Raw genomic sequence first — 17502 nt, forward strand, 5'->3', positions numbered from 1 at the left:
TGTCCTGTGTCTAGCGTGTGACCTGTGTGTACGTATCCTGTGTCTAGCGTGTGACTGGTGTGTATGTGTCCTGTGTCTAGCGTGTGAACGCTGTGTACGTGTCCTGTGTCTAGCGTGTGACCTGTGTGTACGTGTCCTGTGTCTAGCGTGTGACCGGTGTGTACGTATCCTGTGTCTAGCGTGTGACTGGTGTGTATGTGTCCTGTGTCTAGCGTGTGAACGCTGTGTACGTGTCCTGTGTGTACGTGTCCTGCGTCTAACGTGTGACCGGTGTGTACGTGTCCTGTGTCTAGCGCGTGACTGGTGTGTACGTGTCCTGTGTCTAGCGTGTGACCGATGTGTACGTGTCCTGTGTCTAGCGTGTGACCGGTGTGTACGTGTCCTGTGTCTAGCGTGTGACCGGTGTGTACGTGTCCTGTGTCTAGTGCGTGACTGGTGTGTACGTGTCCTGTGTCTAGCGTGTGACCGGTGTGTACGTGTCCTGTGTCTAGCGTGTGACCGGTGTGTACGTGTCCTGTGTCTAGCGTGTGACCTGTGTGTACGTGTCCTTTGTCTAGCGTGTGACCGGTGTGTACGTGTCCTTTGTCTAGCGTGTGACCGGTGTGTACGTGTCCTGTGTCTAGCGTGTGACCTGTGTGTACGTGTCCTGTGTCTAGCGTGTGACCGCTGTGTACGTGTCCTGTGTCTAGCGTGTGACCGATGTGTACGTGTCCTGTGTCTAGCGTGTGACCTGTGTGTACATATCCTGTGTCTAGCGTGTGACCTGTGTGTACGTGTCCTGTGTCTAGCGTGTGACCTGTGTGTACGTGTCCTGTGTCTAGCGTGTGACCTGTGTGTACGTGTCCTGTGTCTAGCGTGTGACCTGTGTGTACGTGTCCTGTGTCTAGCGTGTGACCTGTGTGTACGTGTCCTGTGTCTAGCGTGTGACCTGTGTGTACGTGTCCTGTGTCTAGCGTGTGACCTGTGTGTACGTGTCCTGTGTCTAGCGTGTGACCGCTGTGTACGTGTCCTGTGTCTAGCGTGTGACCTGTGTGTACGTGTCCTGTGTCTAGCGTGTGACCGATGTGTACGTGTCCTGCGTCTAGCGTGTGACCGGTGTGTACGTGTCCTGCGTCTAGCGTGTGACCGGTGTGTACGTGTCCTGCGTCTAGCGTGTGACCGGTGTGTACGTGTCCTGTGTCTAGCGCGTGACTGGTGTGTACGTGTCCTGTGTCTAGCGTGTGACCTGTGTGTACGTGTCCTGTGTCTAGCGTGTGACCGATGTGTACGTGTCCTGTGTCTAGCGTGTGACCGGTGTGTACGTGTTCCTGTGTCTAGCGCGTGACCGGTGTGTACGTGTCCTGTGTCTAGCGCGTGACCGGTGTGTACGTGTCCTGTGTCTAGCGCGTGACTGGTGTGTACGTGTCCTGTGTCTAGCGCGTGACCGGTGTGTACGTGTCCTTTGTCTAGCGTGTGACCGGTGTGTACGTGTCCTGTGTCTAGCGCGTGACCGGTGTGTACGTGTCCTGTGTCTAGCGCGTGACTGGTGTGTACCTTTCCTGTGTCTAGCGTGTGACCTGTGTGTACGTGTCCTTTGTCTAGCGTGTGACCGGTGTGTACGTGTCCTGTGTCTAGTGTGTGACCTGTGTGTACGTGTCCTGTGTCTAGCGTGACCGCTGTGTACGTGTCCTGTGTCTAGCGTGTGACCTGTGTGTACGTGTCCTGTGTCTACCGTGTGACCGCTGTGTACGTGTCCTGTGTCTAGCGTGTGACCGTTGTGTACGTGTCCTGTGTCTAGCGTGTGACCAGTGTGTATGTGTCTTGTGTCTAGTGTGTGACCTGTGTGTATGTGTCCTGTGTCTAGCGTGTGACCGCTGTGTACGTGTCCTGTCTAGTGTGTGACCTGTGTGTACGTGTCCTGTGTGTACGTGTCCTGTGTCTAGCGTGTGACCGGTGTGTACGTGTCCTGTGTCTAGCGTGTGACCAGTATGTACGTGTCCTGTGTCTAGCGTGTGACCAGTGTGTACGTGTCCTGTGTCTAGCGTGTGACCTGTGAGTACGTGTCCTGTGTCTAGCGTGTGACCTGTGTGCATCCTGTGTCATGTGACTGGTGTGTGTGTATCCTGTGTCTAGCGTGTGACCGGTGTGTATGTGGTACATATCTAGTTAATACGATCTTTCTGTGTTTCTAGAATATCCTTGTTCTCGGCTACACTCGACTTGTTTGCACAAAATTATCTGCAGCCGATGATGATGTTTTTAAATCAATCATAAATATAATTGCAGCCAACAAATGAGCGTTTTGCTGGTTTGTCAGGTGACTCTGCAGCTTATGCATAGTGGGCCCCAAGATTGATTTTCTGTGGTGGGCCCAATCTACTCCAGTCTGACGCTGCTCACAGCTCACCCCTGCACTGTTATGCTGTGTGCACACGTTGCAGTTTTCCTGCAGATCTGCAGCTTTTTTTTCCGCGCAGAAACGCTGCAGTTCTGCAAGTGATTTACAGTACAATGTAAATCAATGGCAAGAAAAAAAAATGCTGTGCTAATGGTGCGGAAAAATCTGCACGGAAAACGCAGCAGATTCAAAAAAGGACCATGTCACTTCTTTGTGCAGATCTGCTGTGTTTCTGCACTCATTCCATAATAGAAATCTGCAGGGGTAAAAAAAGGAAGAAATCCGCCCAAAAATCTGCAATGTGTGCACATTGCGCCTAAATCTGCAGGTAATCCGCAGTGCATTTTACCTGCGGATTTTGCAAAAATGGTGCAAAAAAATCTGCACACAAATCCACAACGTGTGCACATAGCCTCAAGCATGCCCACAACACAACACTCTCCCATAGCAATTAATGAGTCATTGCTAATAATTAAATGAGGGTGCCCCGCTGGAAAATGAAACTATAGCTAAAAAGTTAAAGACTCCCACTCCCCTACCTTACAGATGGAAGTCGGCGTGTCTCCTTGATAAGGAGGTCGGCTGCTGCAAAGACGTCCTACGTGCTGTTAGAAGGACTGTGGTGTTGATACTGCACAAATCTACAGGGAGCGTCCTCCCGTAGTGCAGAACTCCTCACACCGCTCGCCGCTGAGGTGCACGGCAGGTGCCTCGGCCGATGGCGCCGCCGAACAGTAGCGTAGCGAGTGAGGGGCGTAGCTTAGCGGTGACGTCACCTGTCCATAAGACGGACACAAGCAGGGGCCAAACCCGACGCGTTTCGAGGGTAACGTCCCTCTTTCTCAAGGTATATCAATTAATGAGTCATCCACTTCCCTCTCCCTGCTCAATGACCTCTGCACAGGACACCGAGCACGCCTACAACACTCTGCCTTTGGAATGAACCGGTGATGTCCTAGCTCACCCCTGGAGCCACTGAGCATGCACACAACTCTTCCATAGAAATTTGAATGGTTACCTTTCCCCCACACCTCTCCTCACCTAATGAGCATGACCGCGACACTTTCCAGTAGAAGCCAATGAATGCTGGTCCTGGCTTCTCTCCTCCCTGCACGATTACCTCTGTAGAGCATGCTCACTTCACTCCCTATAGAAGTTCATGAGTTACGGTCACATCTCGCCTCCTCCCCCTCCCTACAACACTATCCCATGGAAGCCTGTGAATTTTTCGACTCCTTTGCATTCTCTGGTCCATGTAGCTGCTCTGAAGCAAATCTCTAAATGCTGGATAGGACGCCCTCATCATCCCGTGCAGGATCTGGAGTAAAAAGAGAATTACTGTCAGAAAATAAATGGATTTGGAACCAGATAGTATCTGGTTACAATTGGTGTCGTGGTCCCGGAGAGGGCTGGGGCTGTGCCGCCTGCTGTAACCTGTCACTGCGCAGAGGGCGGCTCGGGGTAACCTGATGCCTCAGCCCTGGGGATGAGTCGTGCGCTGTTTGTGACAACCGTGTTGCTCTGCAGCGACTTCTCCCGGGTCGGTGACTGCCTCCATTCTCTGCCTGCGGACCCCCGTCTATCCCCTGTGCTCACGCTGCACCTTTCCTCCGTCACCACCTGTCCTGCGTTTACAGATCCTGACCAGCGTCATGGGAGGAGGAATGAGCCAGGTATGTGCGGAGGTGGAGAGGCGACATCACAGCTGCTCCGTGTGTATATGAAGCTTCTTTGTTGTACGTTCTGACACTTTCTGATGTAGAGATTTATCAGAAGTGAAAGGAAAGGAGTCAGACTAGTGGGTGATCAGTCTGCCGAAACCTGAAGGAGAACCTGACTGGGTAGAGCATTCCACAGAACTCGTGCAGCATGAGAGAAGTGATGGAGGAGGGTTGTTTAGGATTATTGTCAGATAAGCCAGAGTAAAGGTACCGTTACACTAAGCGCCGCTCCAGCGATATAGACAACGATCTGACCTAAACTAGATCGCTGGAACGTCACTGTTAGGTCGCTGTAGAGACGTCAAACACAGCAGCTCCAGAACGATGCAGGAGCGATCCAGTGACATAACGGCGACTCACTTATCGTTCACGCTCCATGTAAAAACATTGCTGACATCGTTGCTTTTGCTGTCAAACATGACGATACACGCCGATCTAGCGACCAAATAAACTTCCAGACTTCTAGCTCCGACCAGCGATATAACAGTGGGATCCAGATCGCTGCTGCGTGTCAAGCTCAACGAGATCGCTATCCAGGACGCTGCAACGTCACGGATCGTTGTCGTTCTCGTTGGAAAGTTGTTTAGTGTGAAGGTACCTTAAGGTGGTAGAGGGTGGTGAATTTATTTCCAAAGGAACTTCTAACAAAAAAAAATTGGATAGGGTCCTCATACTGTAGGTTGTAGCACCCATAATAACCAGAAAGGACCCTTCTATTCTGTATGATACTCCAGAGCTGCACTCACTATTCTGCTGGTGCAGTCACTGTGTACATACATTACATTACTGATCCTGAGTTACCTCCTGTATTATACTCCAGAGCTGCACTCACTATTCTGCTGGTGCAGTCACTGTGTACATACATTACATTACTGATCCTGAGTTACCTCCTGTATTATACTCCAGAGCTGCACTCACTATTCTGCTGGTGCAGTCACTGTGTACATACATTACATTACTGATCCTGAGTTACCTCCTGTATTATACTCCAGAGCTGCACTCACTATTCTGCTGGTGCAGTCACTCTGTACATACATTACATTACTGATCCTGAGTTACCTCCTGTATTCTACCCCAGAGCTGCACTCACTATTCTGCTGGTGCACTCACTTGTGTACATACATTACATTACCTATCCTGTGTTACATCCTGTATTATACTCCAGAGCTGCACTCACTATTCTGCTGGTGCAGTCACTGTGTACATACATTACATTACTGATCCTGAGTTACCTCCTGTATTCTACCCCAGAGCTGCACTCACTATTCTGCTGGTGCACTCACTTGTGTACATACATTACATTACCGATCCTGAGTTACATCCTGTATTATACCTCAGAGCTGCACTCACTATTCTGCTGGTGCAGTCACTGTGTACATACAATACATTACTGATCCTGAGTTACAGCCTGTATTATACTCCAGAGCTGCACTCACTATTCTGCTGGTGCAGTCATTGTGTACGTACATTACTGATCCTGAGTTACATCCTGTATTATACCCCAGAGCTGCACTCACTATTCTGCTGGTGCAGTCACTGTGCACATACATTACATTACTGATCCTGAGTTACATCCTGTATTATACTCCAGAGCTGCACTCACTATTCTGCTGATGCAGTCACTGTGTACATACATTACATTACTGATCCTGAGTTACAGTACATCCTGTATTCTACTCCAGAGCTGCACTCACTGTTCTGCTGGTGCAGTCACTGTGTACATACATTACATTACTGATCCTGAGTCACCTCCTATATTATACCCCAGAGCTGCACTCACTATTCTGCTGGTGCAGTCACTGTGTACATACATTACTGATCCTGTACTGATCCTGAGTTACATCCCGTATTATACTCCAGAGCTGCACTCACTATTCTGCTGGTGCTGTCACTGTGTACATACATTACATTACTGATCCTGAGTTACATCCCGTATTATACTCCAGAGTTGCACTCACTATTCTGCTGGTGCAGTCACTGTGTACATACATTACATTACTGATCCTGAGTTACATCCTGTATTATTCTCCAGAGCTGCACTCACTATTCTGCTGGTGCAGTCACTGTGTGCATACGTTACATTACTGATCCTGAGTTACATCCTGTATTATACTCCAGAGCTGCACTCACTATTCTGCTGGTGCAGTCACTGTGTACATACATTACTGATCCTGTACTGATCCTGAGTTACATCCCGTATTATACTCCAGAGCTGCACTCACTATTCTGCTGGTGCAGTCACTGTGTACATACATTACATTACTGATCCTGAGTTACATCCTGTATTATACTCCAGAGCTGCACTCACTATTCTGCTGGTGCAGTCACTGTGTACATACATTACATTACTGATCCTGAGTTACATCCTGTATTATACCCCAGAGCTGCACTCACTATTCTGCTGGTGCAGTCACTGTGTACATACATTACATTACTGATCCTGAGTTACCTCCTGTATTATACCCCAGAGCTGCACTCACTATTCTGCTGGTGCAGTCACTGTGTACATACATTGCATTACTGATCCTGAGTTACATCCTGTATTATACCCCAGAGCTGCACTCACTATTCTGCTGGTGCAGTCACTGTGTACATACATTACATTACTGATCCTGAGTTACCTCCTGTATTATACCCCCAGAGCTGCACTCAGAATTCTGCTGGTGCAGTTTCTTCACCGGGTAGATGAGTGGTGTGCCCCCGATTGCCCATTCTGGACCGTGCGATGAGTCTCCGCTGTGGATTTTTATTAATAGCTTCTCTATGGGATAAATAGGACATATAAATAGCTGCAGTAAACGCGGAGTGTTGGCCCTGCACAGATTAGACAGGAGGGTGTGCGGGGATTGGGGTCTGGGTGGTCCAGGTGCTGTGGCCGGACATTGTGTGCTTGAGCCGCTGCTGACAGTCACCCCGTATACAGTATTAATAATTACCGCGTGTCTGTGGCTGTCAGGACCGGTCTCCACTGTGTGATGGGGCACTCCACTCACATGAAGGTGCTGAGCTGCAGCACCAGCTGTGCAGATGATGGGAGTGATGCAGATGATGGGAGTGATACATTTGGGGTCAGACTCCACTGATCTGAAGGCAGCTCTTTGATCCTGATTGTTTCTTGATTATCAGATGCTGGATCATCGGAGTGTCAGCGTTTTCCATGTTTTATGTTGCAGGTTCTGGATGGTTTATATCTGGGGAACATACGGGGTGAGTACGAGCCGATGGATCAGAAAAGACTAAGACACCGATACCTCGCTGCCCACCTGTACCGAAGAGATGATGTGCAGTCTGCACCAGGGAGAGAAGAGGGACCCCTGCCCCAGAGCCAGCAAGGGGGTCCTCTCTAATGATTATGGGCACTGTGATTGTCCTCTCTGGTGATTATGGGCACTGTGATGGGGCGAGGGTCCTCTCTAGTGATTATGAGCACTGTGATGTTGCTCTCAAGTGATTACAGGCACTGTGATGGTGTGAGGGTCCTCTCTAGTGATTATGGGCACTGTGATGGTGTGAGGGTCCTCTCTAGTGATTATGGGCACTGTGATGGTGTGAGGGTCCTCTCTAGTGATTATGGGCACTGTGATGGTGTGAGGGTCCTCTCTAGTGATTATGGGCACTGTGATGGTGTGAGGGTCCTCTCTAGTGATTATGGGCACTGTGATGGTGCTCTGTAGTGATTGTGGGCACTGTGATGGTGCTCTTTAGTGATTGTGGGCACTGTGATGGTGCTCTGTAGTGATTGTGGGCACTGTGATGGTGCTCTGTAGTGATTGTGGGCACTGTGATGGTGCTCTCTAGTGATTGTGGGCACTGTGATGGTGCTCTTTAGTGATTGTGGGCACTGTGATGGTGCTCTGTAGTGATTGTGGGCACTGTGATGGTGCTCTGTAGTGATTGTGGGCACTGTGATGGTGTTACATGATACATGATTTCTGCACTTATTTCTGATTGCAGATGCTGAGGACAAGGCGTCTCTGAGCAGACATGGAATCACCCACATTGTGTCCGTCCATAACAACGCCAAACCGCTGCTGCCGGTGAGAATCTCGCATGAGATACAATGAGTATATTTGTGTCAGGCTTCGCTACATAACACACAAGCTGTCATCACTCCCATCATCCTATTAACCACGATGTTTAACTCTCATAAGTGCACAGCTGGAGGCCTGATTTGGCGCTAAAGGGTCGATATTGGCTTTTAGCTTTTATGATTGCTACTACAATAAGGGGCACTAGAGTTCCAGTCCTTTTCCTTTATGAAGATGCTGTTTGCATTTCTAGTCGAGCATTGCATGGCCTTTAAGTCTTACACCAACCTGGCGCTCTACACAATGCGAAAAGTTACCTCTTAAACCATATTTTTGTAATTATGATGTTAGATCATTAACCTAAAACACAGTATTATCTGGGACACTAGAGGGCAGTATTACAGTGTACTATTACTGCAGCGTATTATCTGGACACTAGAGGGCAGTATTGCATTGCCTATACTGCAGCGTGGCGTGAGGATTATCAGTGCTGCTGGCGCAGTTTCTGTAATACAATGCTATTAGATAATCTCAATTTTGTTTTAGAACTGTTCCCTAATGGTAATCTGGATCTAATGCTTTATTTACTATGACAGTTATTATTAGGGGTTTTATTAGCAAACATCAGTCAGTAATGAATGTGGCATCCCCCCCCCCCATTATCCGTATCAGTCAGTAGTGAATGCAGCGTCTCTTCTCCCCCATTATCAGGATCAGTCAGTAGTGAATGCAGCGTCTCTTCTCCCCCATTATCCGTATCAGTCAGTAGTGAATGCAGCGTCTCTTCTCCCCCATTATCAGGATCAGTCAGTAGTGAATGCAGCATCTCTACTCCCCCATTATCAGGATCAGTCAGTAGTGAATGCAGCATCTCTACTCCCCCATTATCAGGATCAGTCAGTAGTGAATGCAGCATCTCTTCTCTCCCATTATCAGGATCAGTCAGTAGTGAATGCAGCGTCTCTTCTCCCCCATTATCAGGATCAGTCAGTAGTGAATGCAGCGTCTCTTCTCCCCATTATCAGGATCAGTCAGTAGTGAATGCAGCGTCTCTTCTCCCCCATTATCAGGATCAGTCAGTAGTGAATGCAGCGTCTCTTCTCCCCCATTATCAGGATCAGTCAGTAGTGAATGCAGCGTCTCTTCTCCCCCATTATCAGGATCAGTCAGTAGTGAATGCAGCGTCTCTTCTCCCCCATTATCAGGATCAGTCAGTAGTGAATGCAGCGTCTCTTCTCCCCCATTATCAGGATCAGTCAGTAGTGAATGCAGCGTCTCTTCTCCCCCATTATCAGGATCAGTCAGTAGTGAATGCAGCGTCTCTTCTCCCCATTATCAGGATCAGTCAGTAGTGAATGCAGCGTCTCTTCTCCCCCATTATCAGGATCAGTCAGTAGTGAATGCAGCGTCTCTTCTCCCCCATTATCAGGATCAGTCAGTAGTGAATGCAGCGTCTCTTCTCCCCCATTATCAGGATCAGTCAGTAGTGAATGCAGCGTCTCTTCTCCCCCATTATCAGGATCAGTCAGTAGTGAATGCAGCATCTCTACTCCCCCATTATCAGGATCAGTCAGTAGTGAATGCAGCGTCTCTTCTCTCCCATTATCAGGATCAGTCAGTAGTGAATGCAGCGTCTCTTCTCTCCCATTATCAGGATCAGTCAGTAGTGAATGCAGCATCTCTACTCCCCCATTATCAGGATCAGTCAGTAGTGAATGCAGCATCTCTACTCCCCCATTATCAGGATCAGTCAGTAGTGAATGCAGCGTCTCTTCTCTCCCATTATCAGGATCAGTCAGTAGTGAATGCAGCGTCTCTTCTCTCCAATTATCAGGATCAGTCAGTAGTGAATGCAGCATCTCTACTCCCCCATTATCAGGATCAGTCAGTAATGAATGCAGCATCTCTACTTCCCATTATCAGGATCAGTCAGTAGTGAATGCAGCATCTCTACTCCCCCATTATCAGGATCAGTCAGTAGTGAATGCAGCATCTCTACTCCCCCATTATCAGGATCAGTCAGTAGTGAATGCAGCGTCTCTTCTCTCCCATTATCAGGATCAGTCAGTAGTGAATGCAGCGTCTCTTCTCTCCAATTATCAGGATCAGTCAGTAGTGAATGCAGCATCTCTACTCCCCCATTATCAGGATCAGTCAGTAATGAATGCAGCATCTCTACTTCCCATTATCAGGATCAGTCAGTAGTGAATGCAGCATCTCTACTCCCCCATTATCAGGATCAGTCAGTAGTGAATGCAGCATCTCTACTCCCCATTATCAGGATCAGTCAGTAGAGAATGCAGCGTCTCTTCTCCCCATTATCAGGATCAGTCAGTAGAGAATGCAGCGTCTCTTCTCCCCATTATCAGGATCAGTCAGTAGTGAATGCAGCATCTCTACTCCCCCATTATCAGGATCAGTCAGTAATGAATGCAGCATCTCTACTTCCCATTATCAGGATCAGTCAGTAGTGAATGCAGCATCTCTACTCCCCCATTATCAGGATCAGTCAGTAGTGAATGCAGCATCTCTACTCCCCATTATCAGGATCAGTCAGTAGAGAATGCAGCGTCTCTTCTCCCCATTATCAGGATCAGTCAGTAGAGAATGCAGCGTCTCTTCTCCCCATTATCAGGATCAGTCAGTAGTGAATGCAGCATCTCTACTCCCCATTATCAGGATCAGTCAGTAGAGAATGCAGCGTCTCTTCTCCCCATTATCAGGATCAGTCAGTAGTGAATGCAGCATCTCTTCTCCCCATTATCAGGATCAGTCAGTAGTGAATGCAGCATCTCTACTCCCCCATTATCAGGATCAGTCAGTAGTGAATGCAGCGTCTCTTCTCTCCCATTATCCGTATCAGTCAGTAGTGAATGCAGCATCTCTTCTCCCCATTATCAGGATCAGTCAGTAGTGAATGCAGCGTCTCTTCTCCCCCATTATCAGGATCAGTCAGTAGTGAATGCAGCATCTCTTCTCCCCATTATCAGGATCAGTCAGTAGTGAATGCAGCATCTCTTCTCCCCCATTATCAGGATCAGTCAGTAGTGAATGCAGCGTCTCTTCTCCCCCATTATCATCTCTTCTCCGCGTTATCAGGATCAGTCAGTAGTGAATGCAGCATCTCTTCTCCCCCATTATCAGGATCAGTCAGTAGTAAATGCAGCATCTCTTCTCCCCATTATCAGGATCAGTCAGTAGTGAATGCAGCATCTCTTCTCCCCATTATGAGGATCAGTCAGTAGTGAATGCAGCGTGTCTCTCTCCCCCCCCCCCATTATCAGGAACAGTCAGTAATGAATGCAGCATCTCTACTTCCCATTATCAGGATCAGTGAGTAGTGAATGCAGCGTCTCTTCTCCCCCATTATCAGGATCAGTCAGTAGTGAATGCAGCATCTCTACTCCCCCATTATCAGGATCAGTCAGTAGTGAATGCAGCGTCTCTTCTCCCCATTATCAGGATCAGTCAGTAGTGAATGCAGCGTCTCTTCTCCCCCATTATCATCTCTTCTCCGCGTTATCAGGATCAGTCAGTAGTGAATGCAGCATCTCTTCTCCCCCATTATCAGGATCAGTCAGTAGTAAATGCAGCATCTCTTCTCCCCATTATCAGGATCAGTCAGTAGTGAATGCAGCATCTCTTCTCCCCATTATGAGGATCAGTCAGTAGTGAATGCAGCATCTCTTCTCCCCATTAACAGGATCAGTCAGTAGTGAATGCAGCGTGTCTCTCTCCCCCCCCCCCATTATCAGGATCAGTCAGTAGTGAATGCAGCGTCTCTTCTCTCCCATTATCAGGATCAGTCAGTAGTGAATGCAGCGTCTCTTCTCCCCCATTATCAGGATCAGTCAGTAGTGAATGCAGCATCTCTTCTCCCCATTATCAGGATCAGTCAGTAGTGAATGCAGCGTCTCTTCTCCCCCATTATCAGGATCAGTCAGTAGTGAATGCAGCATCTCTTCTCCCCATTATCAGGATCAGTCAGTAGTGAATGCAGCGTCTCTTCTCCCCCATTATCAGGATCAGTCAGTAGTGAATGCAGCATCTCTTCTCCCCATTATCAGGATCAGTCAGTAGTGAATGCAGCGTCTCTTCTCCCCCATTATCAGGATCAGTCAGTAGTGAATGCAATGTATCTTCTCCCCCATTATCATCTCTTCTCCCCATTATCAGGATCAGTCAGTAGTGAGGATGCAGTGATTGGATGCTGATTTGCAGGTTGTGCAGCACAGGACAGTGTCTTTGCCACTGCTCTGCCCGGTGCTGTTGTTGGGGGGACGCTCCTGGACTTTAGGGGGCCTTGATCCCCTTCTTAGTACGTTGTGATGCCGCCATTGCTCAGTGACAGGCAGTGTCCTGTGGTTTTCGGGAGCATCTCTTGTGCTCTGAACGCCCTGCAGCTGTTTCCTTTCTTGTCTCTGGGAGAAGCAGAAGGAGCAGAGACATCTGGGGAGGATGCAGAGTCCCATCCTCCCGACGTTGCGGTCCCTGCCCTCAATCTCTGCTCGATGTGTTACTCAATCGGTCACCCCTTTCCTGTTCCTATTTCTTCCTGCCACACACAGGGGGCATGGTGTGCGACGTGGCTCTGCTTCAGCGCTGCGCAGGTTATTTTTATTTCTGCAGAGATCTCTGGGGCTGAGGATGAACCGCTGCCTTGTTCTGTCTCCTCTGTGTAGAATTAAACTTGTGAGCTGTCCGCTCTGCAGTATGCACACAGGGACACAATATTAGCGGACATGACGGACTGTGCAGTGCTGTGAGCCTTGCTGCACGGTGTGAGAAGGAGGCACAGGTGCACAGCTTAGTACCAACCATTATAAATGTCTGCCGATCCACCCAGCAAAAGTTATACCGCTCAGCAGATGCTCCAAGGACCCCGCTGGGACCCCCCCAGGCTTCCCCCAAACACACAATGAAATCAATGAGGCTGAACCCTGATTGTTCACATTGTGATGTGCCTGATATAATCTGGAGTGTTTTATACATGAATGTGGCTGTACATTTCGTGTGTTACTGCCGCCAAGGTCTCCCCATATTCATGACCATGATTTCTGCTCTCTCCCTTGCAGGGAATGACCTATCTGTGTATCGTGGCCTGTGACTCTGAGCGGCAGAACCTGTAAGAATCTCCGGATTTATCTTGTGTCATGTTGCAGATAAGTTTCATCTATTGCACTTGTCGCCACTCTCCTCGGTCGCTGCCATTCAGTGGAAACCCGAGCGTCTGTTTTCTTCCGCAGTCGGAGGTTTCTCTCATTCTTACATTTTCTCACCCATTGTGGAGTATCGGTATGACGGCCGGGGAGCTTCTCGTCATAGGAGCTCGCAATCTAATATAACTGTGATGCCGCACACAAATACAGGCGTGACCAGCGGATTTGGCCTGGAAATCGGATTTGTGTAAATTGGATTATTAGGCACTGGGCAATCTCCGGACCGGGTGTAGAAATACTCTACTCTGCCATCTCCTCCACACAACCCCGTGTCTCCCCGCACACACCTTCGGGTCCCCGTACAACCCTTTGTGTCCCTCCAATGCAGTCACTCGTGTCCCCCGGAGCAGTCCCTCTTGTCCCTCCGCATAGCCCTTCGTGTCCCCCAAACTGCTCCTTGTGTCCCCTCACACTGCCCTTTGTGTCCCTCCGTCACGGCCTCTCGTGTCCCTCCGTCACGGCCTCTCGTGTCCCTCCGTCACGGCCCCTGGTGTCCCTCTGTCACGGCCCCTGTTGTCCCTCCGTCACGGCCCCTGGTGTCCCTCTGTCACGGCCCCTGGTGTCCCTCCATCACGGCCCCTGGTGTCCCTCCGTCACGGCCCCTGGTGTCCCCCTGTGGTGAGAGCACTGACATGTGGGCGATATGGTGGGAACATCTTATCTGGACACCCCACAAACACCTCATGGGACCCCCACACAGTTGTGTCTCCTGAGATCTCCAGCTCTGTGGGGGCCGCAGTGGACTGTGGCAGCTGATAAACAACTTGCCCAATAAGTGTCACTTCTTCCAAGAACTTTTACTGTGAAAAAAAAACACTTCCTCGCCTTTCCCCCGAATCTGGTGCTCTCCAGCCTCTCTGTCTGACCCCTCCGACCACTTCCTCTTCTCCATGAACAGCCACCCCTGCAGTCTGCAGATCTGGGCGACCCATGGCACGGGTGCTTGTGAGAGGGGTGGCTTCACATGTTTAAGTATAGCCTGCAGAGCATTACACCACTGCAGAACATCGCTCCTCCACCTCCTGACAGATACATAGTATTACAGCGCCTTGATAGTCTTCATACCCTGTGATTTTTCCATATTTTTCACGTAACAAACACAAACGTAAATGTATTTTATTGGGATATTCTGTGATACAACACAACACAACAACACAATGTATTGTAAAGGAAACGATACAAGGTTTTCTATTTATGTTATGTAAATCTGAAAATGGCGAGGTGCAATAGTATTCAGGCCCCTGTAGTCTGATGTCTCAATAAAATCCTGAGTGACCAATCGCCTCCAGAAGTCACATAATTAGTACATTATAATAATAATAATAATATTATTAATAATAATAATTTTATTTATATAGCGCCAACATATTCCGCAGCGCTTTACAAATTATAGAGGGGATTTGTACAGACAATAGACATTACAGCATAACGGAAATCACAGTTCAAAATAGATACCAGGAGGAATAAGGGCCCTGATCACCAGATACAAGAGGAGTGAGGGCCCTGCTCGCAAGCTACAATCTATGAGGAAAAGGGGAGAGAGGTGGATGGTTACAATTGCTTTAGTTATTCGGACCAGCCATAGTGTAAGGATCAGGTGTTCATGTAAAGCTGCATGAACCAGTTAACTGCCTAAGTGTGTAGCAGTACAGACACAGAGGGCTATTAACTGCGTAAAGTGTATGAGAACATGATGCGAGGAACCTGATTATGGTTTTTTTTTTTTTTTAATGGGCCACACAGGGATAGTTAGGTTAATGCGTTGAGGCGGTAGGCCAATCTGAACAAATGAGTTTTTAGGGCATGCGTAAAACTGTGGGGATTGGGGATTAATCGTATTAACCTGGTTAGTGCAGTCCAAAGAATCGGCGCAGCACCTGTTGGAGACGGGAGTGGGAGGTTCTGATTATTGAGGATGCTAACCTGAGGTCATTAGCGGAGCGGAGGGCACGGGTAGGGTGGTAGACTGAGACCAGAGAAGAGATGTAGGGTGGTGCTGAGCCATGGAGTGCTTTGTGGATGAGGGTAGTAGTTTTGTACTGGATTCTGGAGTGGATGGGTAGCCAGTGTAATGACTGGCACAGGGTAGAGGCATCGGTGTAACGGTTGGTGAGGAATATGATCCTTGTAGCAGCATTCAGGACAGATTGGAGCGGGGAGAGTTTGGTAAGAGGGAGGCCGATTAGTAGCGAGTTACAATAGTCCAGACCAGAATGAATAAGTTAAACAGTAAGAGTTTTTGCAGATTCGAAAGTAAGAAAAGGGCGAATTCTAGAAATGTTTTTGAGATGCAGATAAGAAGAAGAGCGAGCCAGTGATCGGATGTGGGGGGTGAATGGAAGCTCGGAATCAAGGATGACCCCAAGGCAGCGGGCATGTTGCTTGGGAGTAATGCTAGAACCACACACAGAGATGGCAATGTCAGGCAAAGGTAGGTTAGTAGAGGGAGAGAACACGAGGAGTTCAGTTTTTGACAGGTTCAGTTTCAGATAGAGGGAGGACATGATGTTAGAGACAGCGGTAAGACAATCACTGGTGTTTTCTAAAAAGGTCGGCGTGATGACAGAAGAAGAAGTGTATAATTGGGTGTCGTCAGCATAGAGATGGTACTGGAAACCAAATCTACTGATTGTTTGTCCAATAGGGGCAGTATACAAAGAGAAGAGGAGGGGACCTAAGACTGATCCTTGAGGAACCCCAACAGTAAGGGGAAGGTGAGAGGAGGAGGAACCAGCAAATTTGTATCCTCCTGGGTGTGATTTCTTCTCAGAGATTTGTGTGAGAACATTAGAGACCAAACAACATCATTAAAACCAACGAGCTCACCAGAAAGGTCAGGGATAAAGTTGTGGTAAAGAGGAAAGCTGGGTTAGGTTAGAAAAAATAGCCAAGCTCTGAACATCTCATGAAGTACCGTGCAATCCATCATCCAAACATGGAAGGAGTATGGCACAACTGCAAACCTACCAAGACATGGCCGTCCACCTAACCTGACTGTTATGATCTGGTGGCCTAAGAGCAGCATGAGACGTACTCTGGAGAAGGTGGTACCTGTACTGACCGCAGACCCTGAACTTAACACCGCAACTAGAAGTAGCCGTGGAATGTACCTAGCGCTCCCTAGACATCTCGACACAGCTGGAGGACTAATTACTCCTAGAAATAGAAAAGGGAAAACTATCTTGCCTCAGAGAAAATCCCCAAAGGATAGACAGCCCCCCACAAATATTGACTGTGAGAGGAGAGGGAAAAAACATACACAGACTGAAATGAGAATTTAGCAAAGGAGGCCACTTCTAGCTAAATAGAAAGGATAGGACAGAGTACTATGCGGTCAGTATTAAAACACTAGAAAATATCCACCACAGAAAATACAAAATCTCCACAGCTAACTAAAGAAATGGAGGGTATATCTGCATCTCCAGAGATACCAGCTTGGCTAAACAAATCCTTATACAGACCAAGCTGGACAAGACAAAAACATGGAAAAGAACTGAACAATAAGGCCACAGCATGTGGACAGCAAAAATCAAGGCCAGAACTTATCTTTGTTGAAATGAACTGCAAAGCAGAAGAGACCAAGCAGGGACAATGGACAACTGGCACTGACTAAAGGGTGAAGCAAGACTAAATAGCCCAGTCAAAATTGCAAAAAGTGAATACACCTGATAAATGCTGCGATTCAGAGACAGCAGCGCTACCACTTACAACTAGTGTTGAGCGATACCGTCCGATACTTGAAAGTATCGGTATCGGAAAGTATCGGCCGATACCGGCAAAGTATCGGATCCAATCCGATACCGATACCCGATACCAATACAAGTCAATGGGACTCAGGTATCGGACGGTATTCCTGATGGTTCCCAGGGTCTGAAGGAGAGGAAACTCTCCTTCAGGCCCTGGGAACCATATTAATGTGTAAAAGAAAGAATTAAAATAAAAAATATCGCTATACTCACCTGTCCGACGCAGCCGGGACCTCAGCGAGGGAACCGGCAGCGTTGTTTGTTTAAAATTCGCGCTTTTACTTGGTTACGTGAGGTCCCGGCTTGTGATTGGTCAGGGCGGCCATGTTGCCGGGACGCGGACCAATCACAGCAAGCCGTGACGAAATTACGTCACGGCTTGCTGTGATTGGTCCGCGTCCCGGCAACATG

At 48.4% G+C, this 17502-nt stretch overlaps 2 protein-coding genes across 3 annotated transcripts in view; one reads left to right on the plus strand and one right to left on the minus strand.

Annotated features, from left to right (window-relative positions):
- Nucleotides 1-17502, minus strand: part of LOC143807380 (uncharacterized) — a 76211-nt gene that overhangs the window by 43429 nt on the left and 15280 nt on the right. The window lies entirely within an intron of this gene.
- Nucleotides 3885-17502, plus strand: part of LOC143807381 (dual specificity protein phosphatase 22-A-like) — a 38777-nt gene continuing 25159 nt past the window's right edge. The window contains exons 1-4 of one of the 2 annotated variants that reach the window (XM_077288856.1): nucleotides 3885-4050; nucleotides 7272-7305; nucleotides 8053-8135; nucleotides 13202-13251. In XM_077288856.1, the coding sequence (XP_077144971.1) occupies nucleotides 4030-4050; nucleotides 7272-7305; nucleotides 8053-8135; nucleotides 13202-13251 (188 nt within the window). In that variant the 5' untranslated portion in view covers nucleotides 3885-4029. The remainder of the gene's footprint in view (nucleotides 4051-7271; nucleotides 7306-8052; nucleotides 8136-13201; nucleotides 13252-17502) is intronic. The other variant, XM_077288857.1, reaches the window with a different exon arrangement.

The sequence above is a fragment of the Ranitomeya variabilis genome, chromosome 2, assembly GCF_051348905.1.
Source record: "Ranitomeya variabilis isolate aRanVar5 chromosome 2, aRanVar5.hap1, whole genome shotgun sequence".
NCBI classification, from domain to species: domain Eukaryota; kingdom Metazoa; phylum Chordata; class Amphibia; order Anura; family Dendrobatidae; genus Ranitomeya; species Ranitomeya variabilis.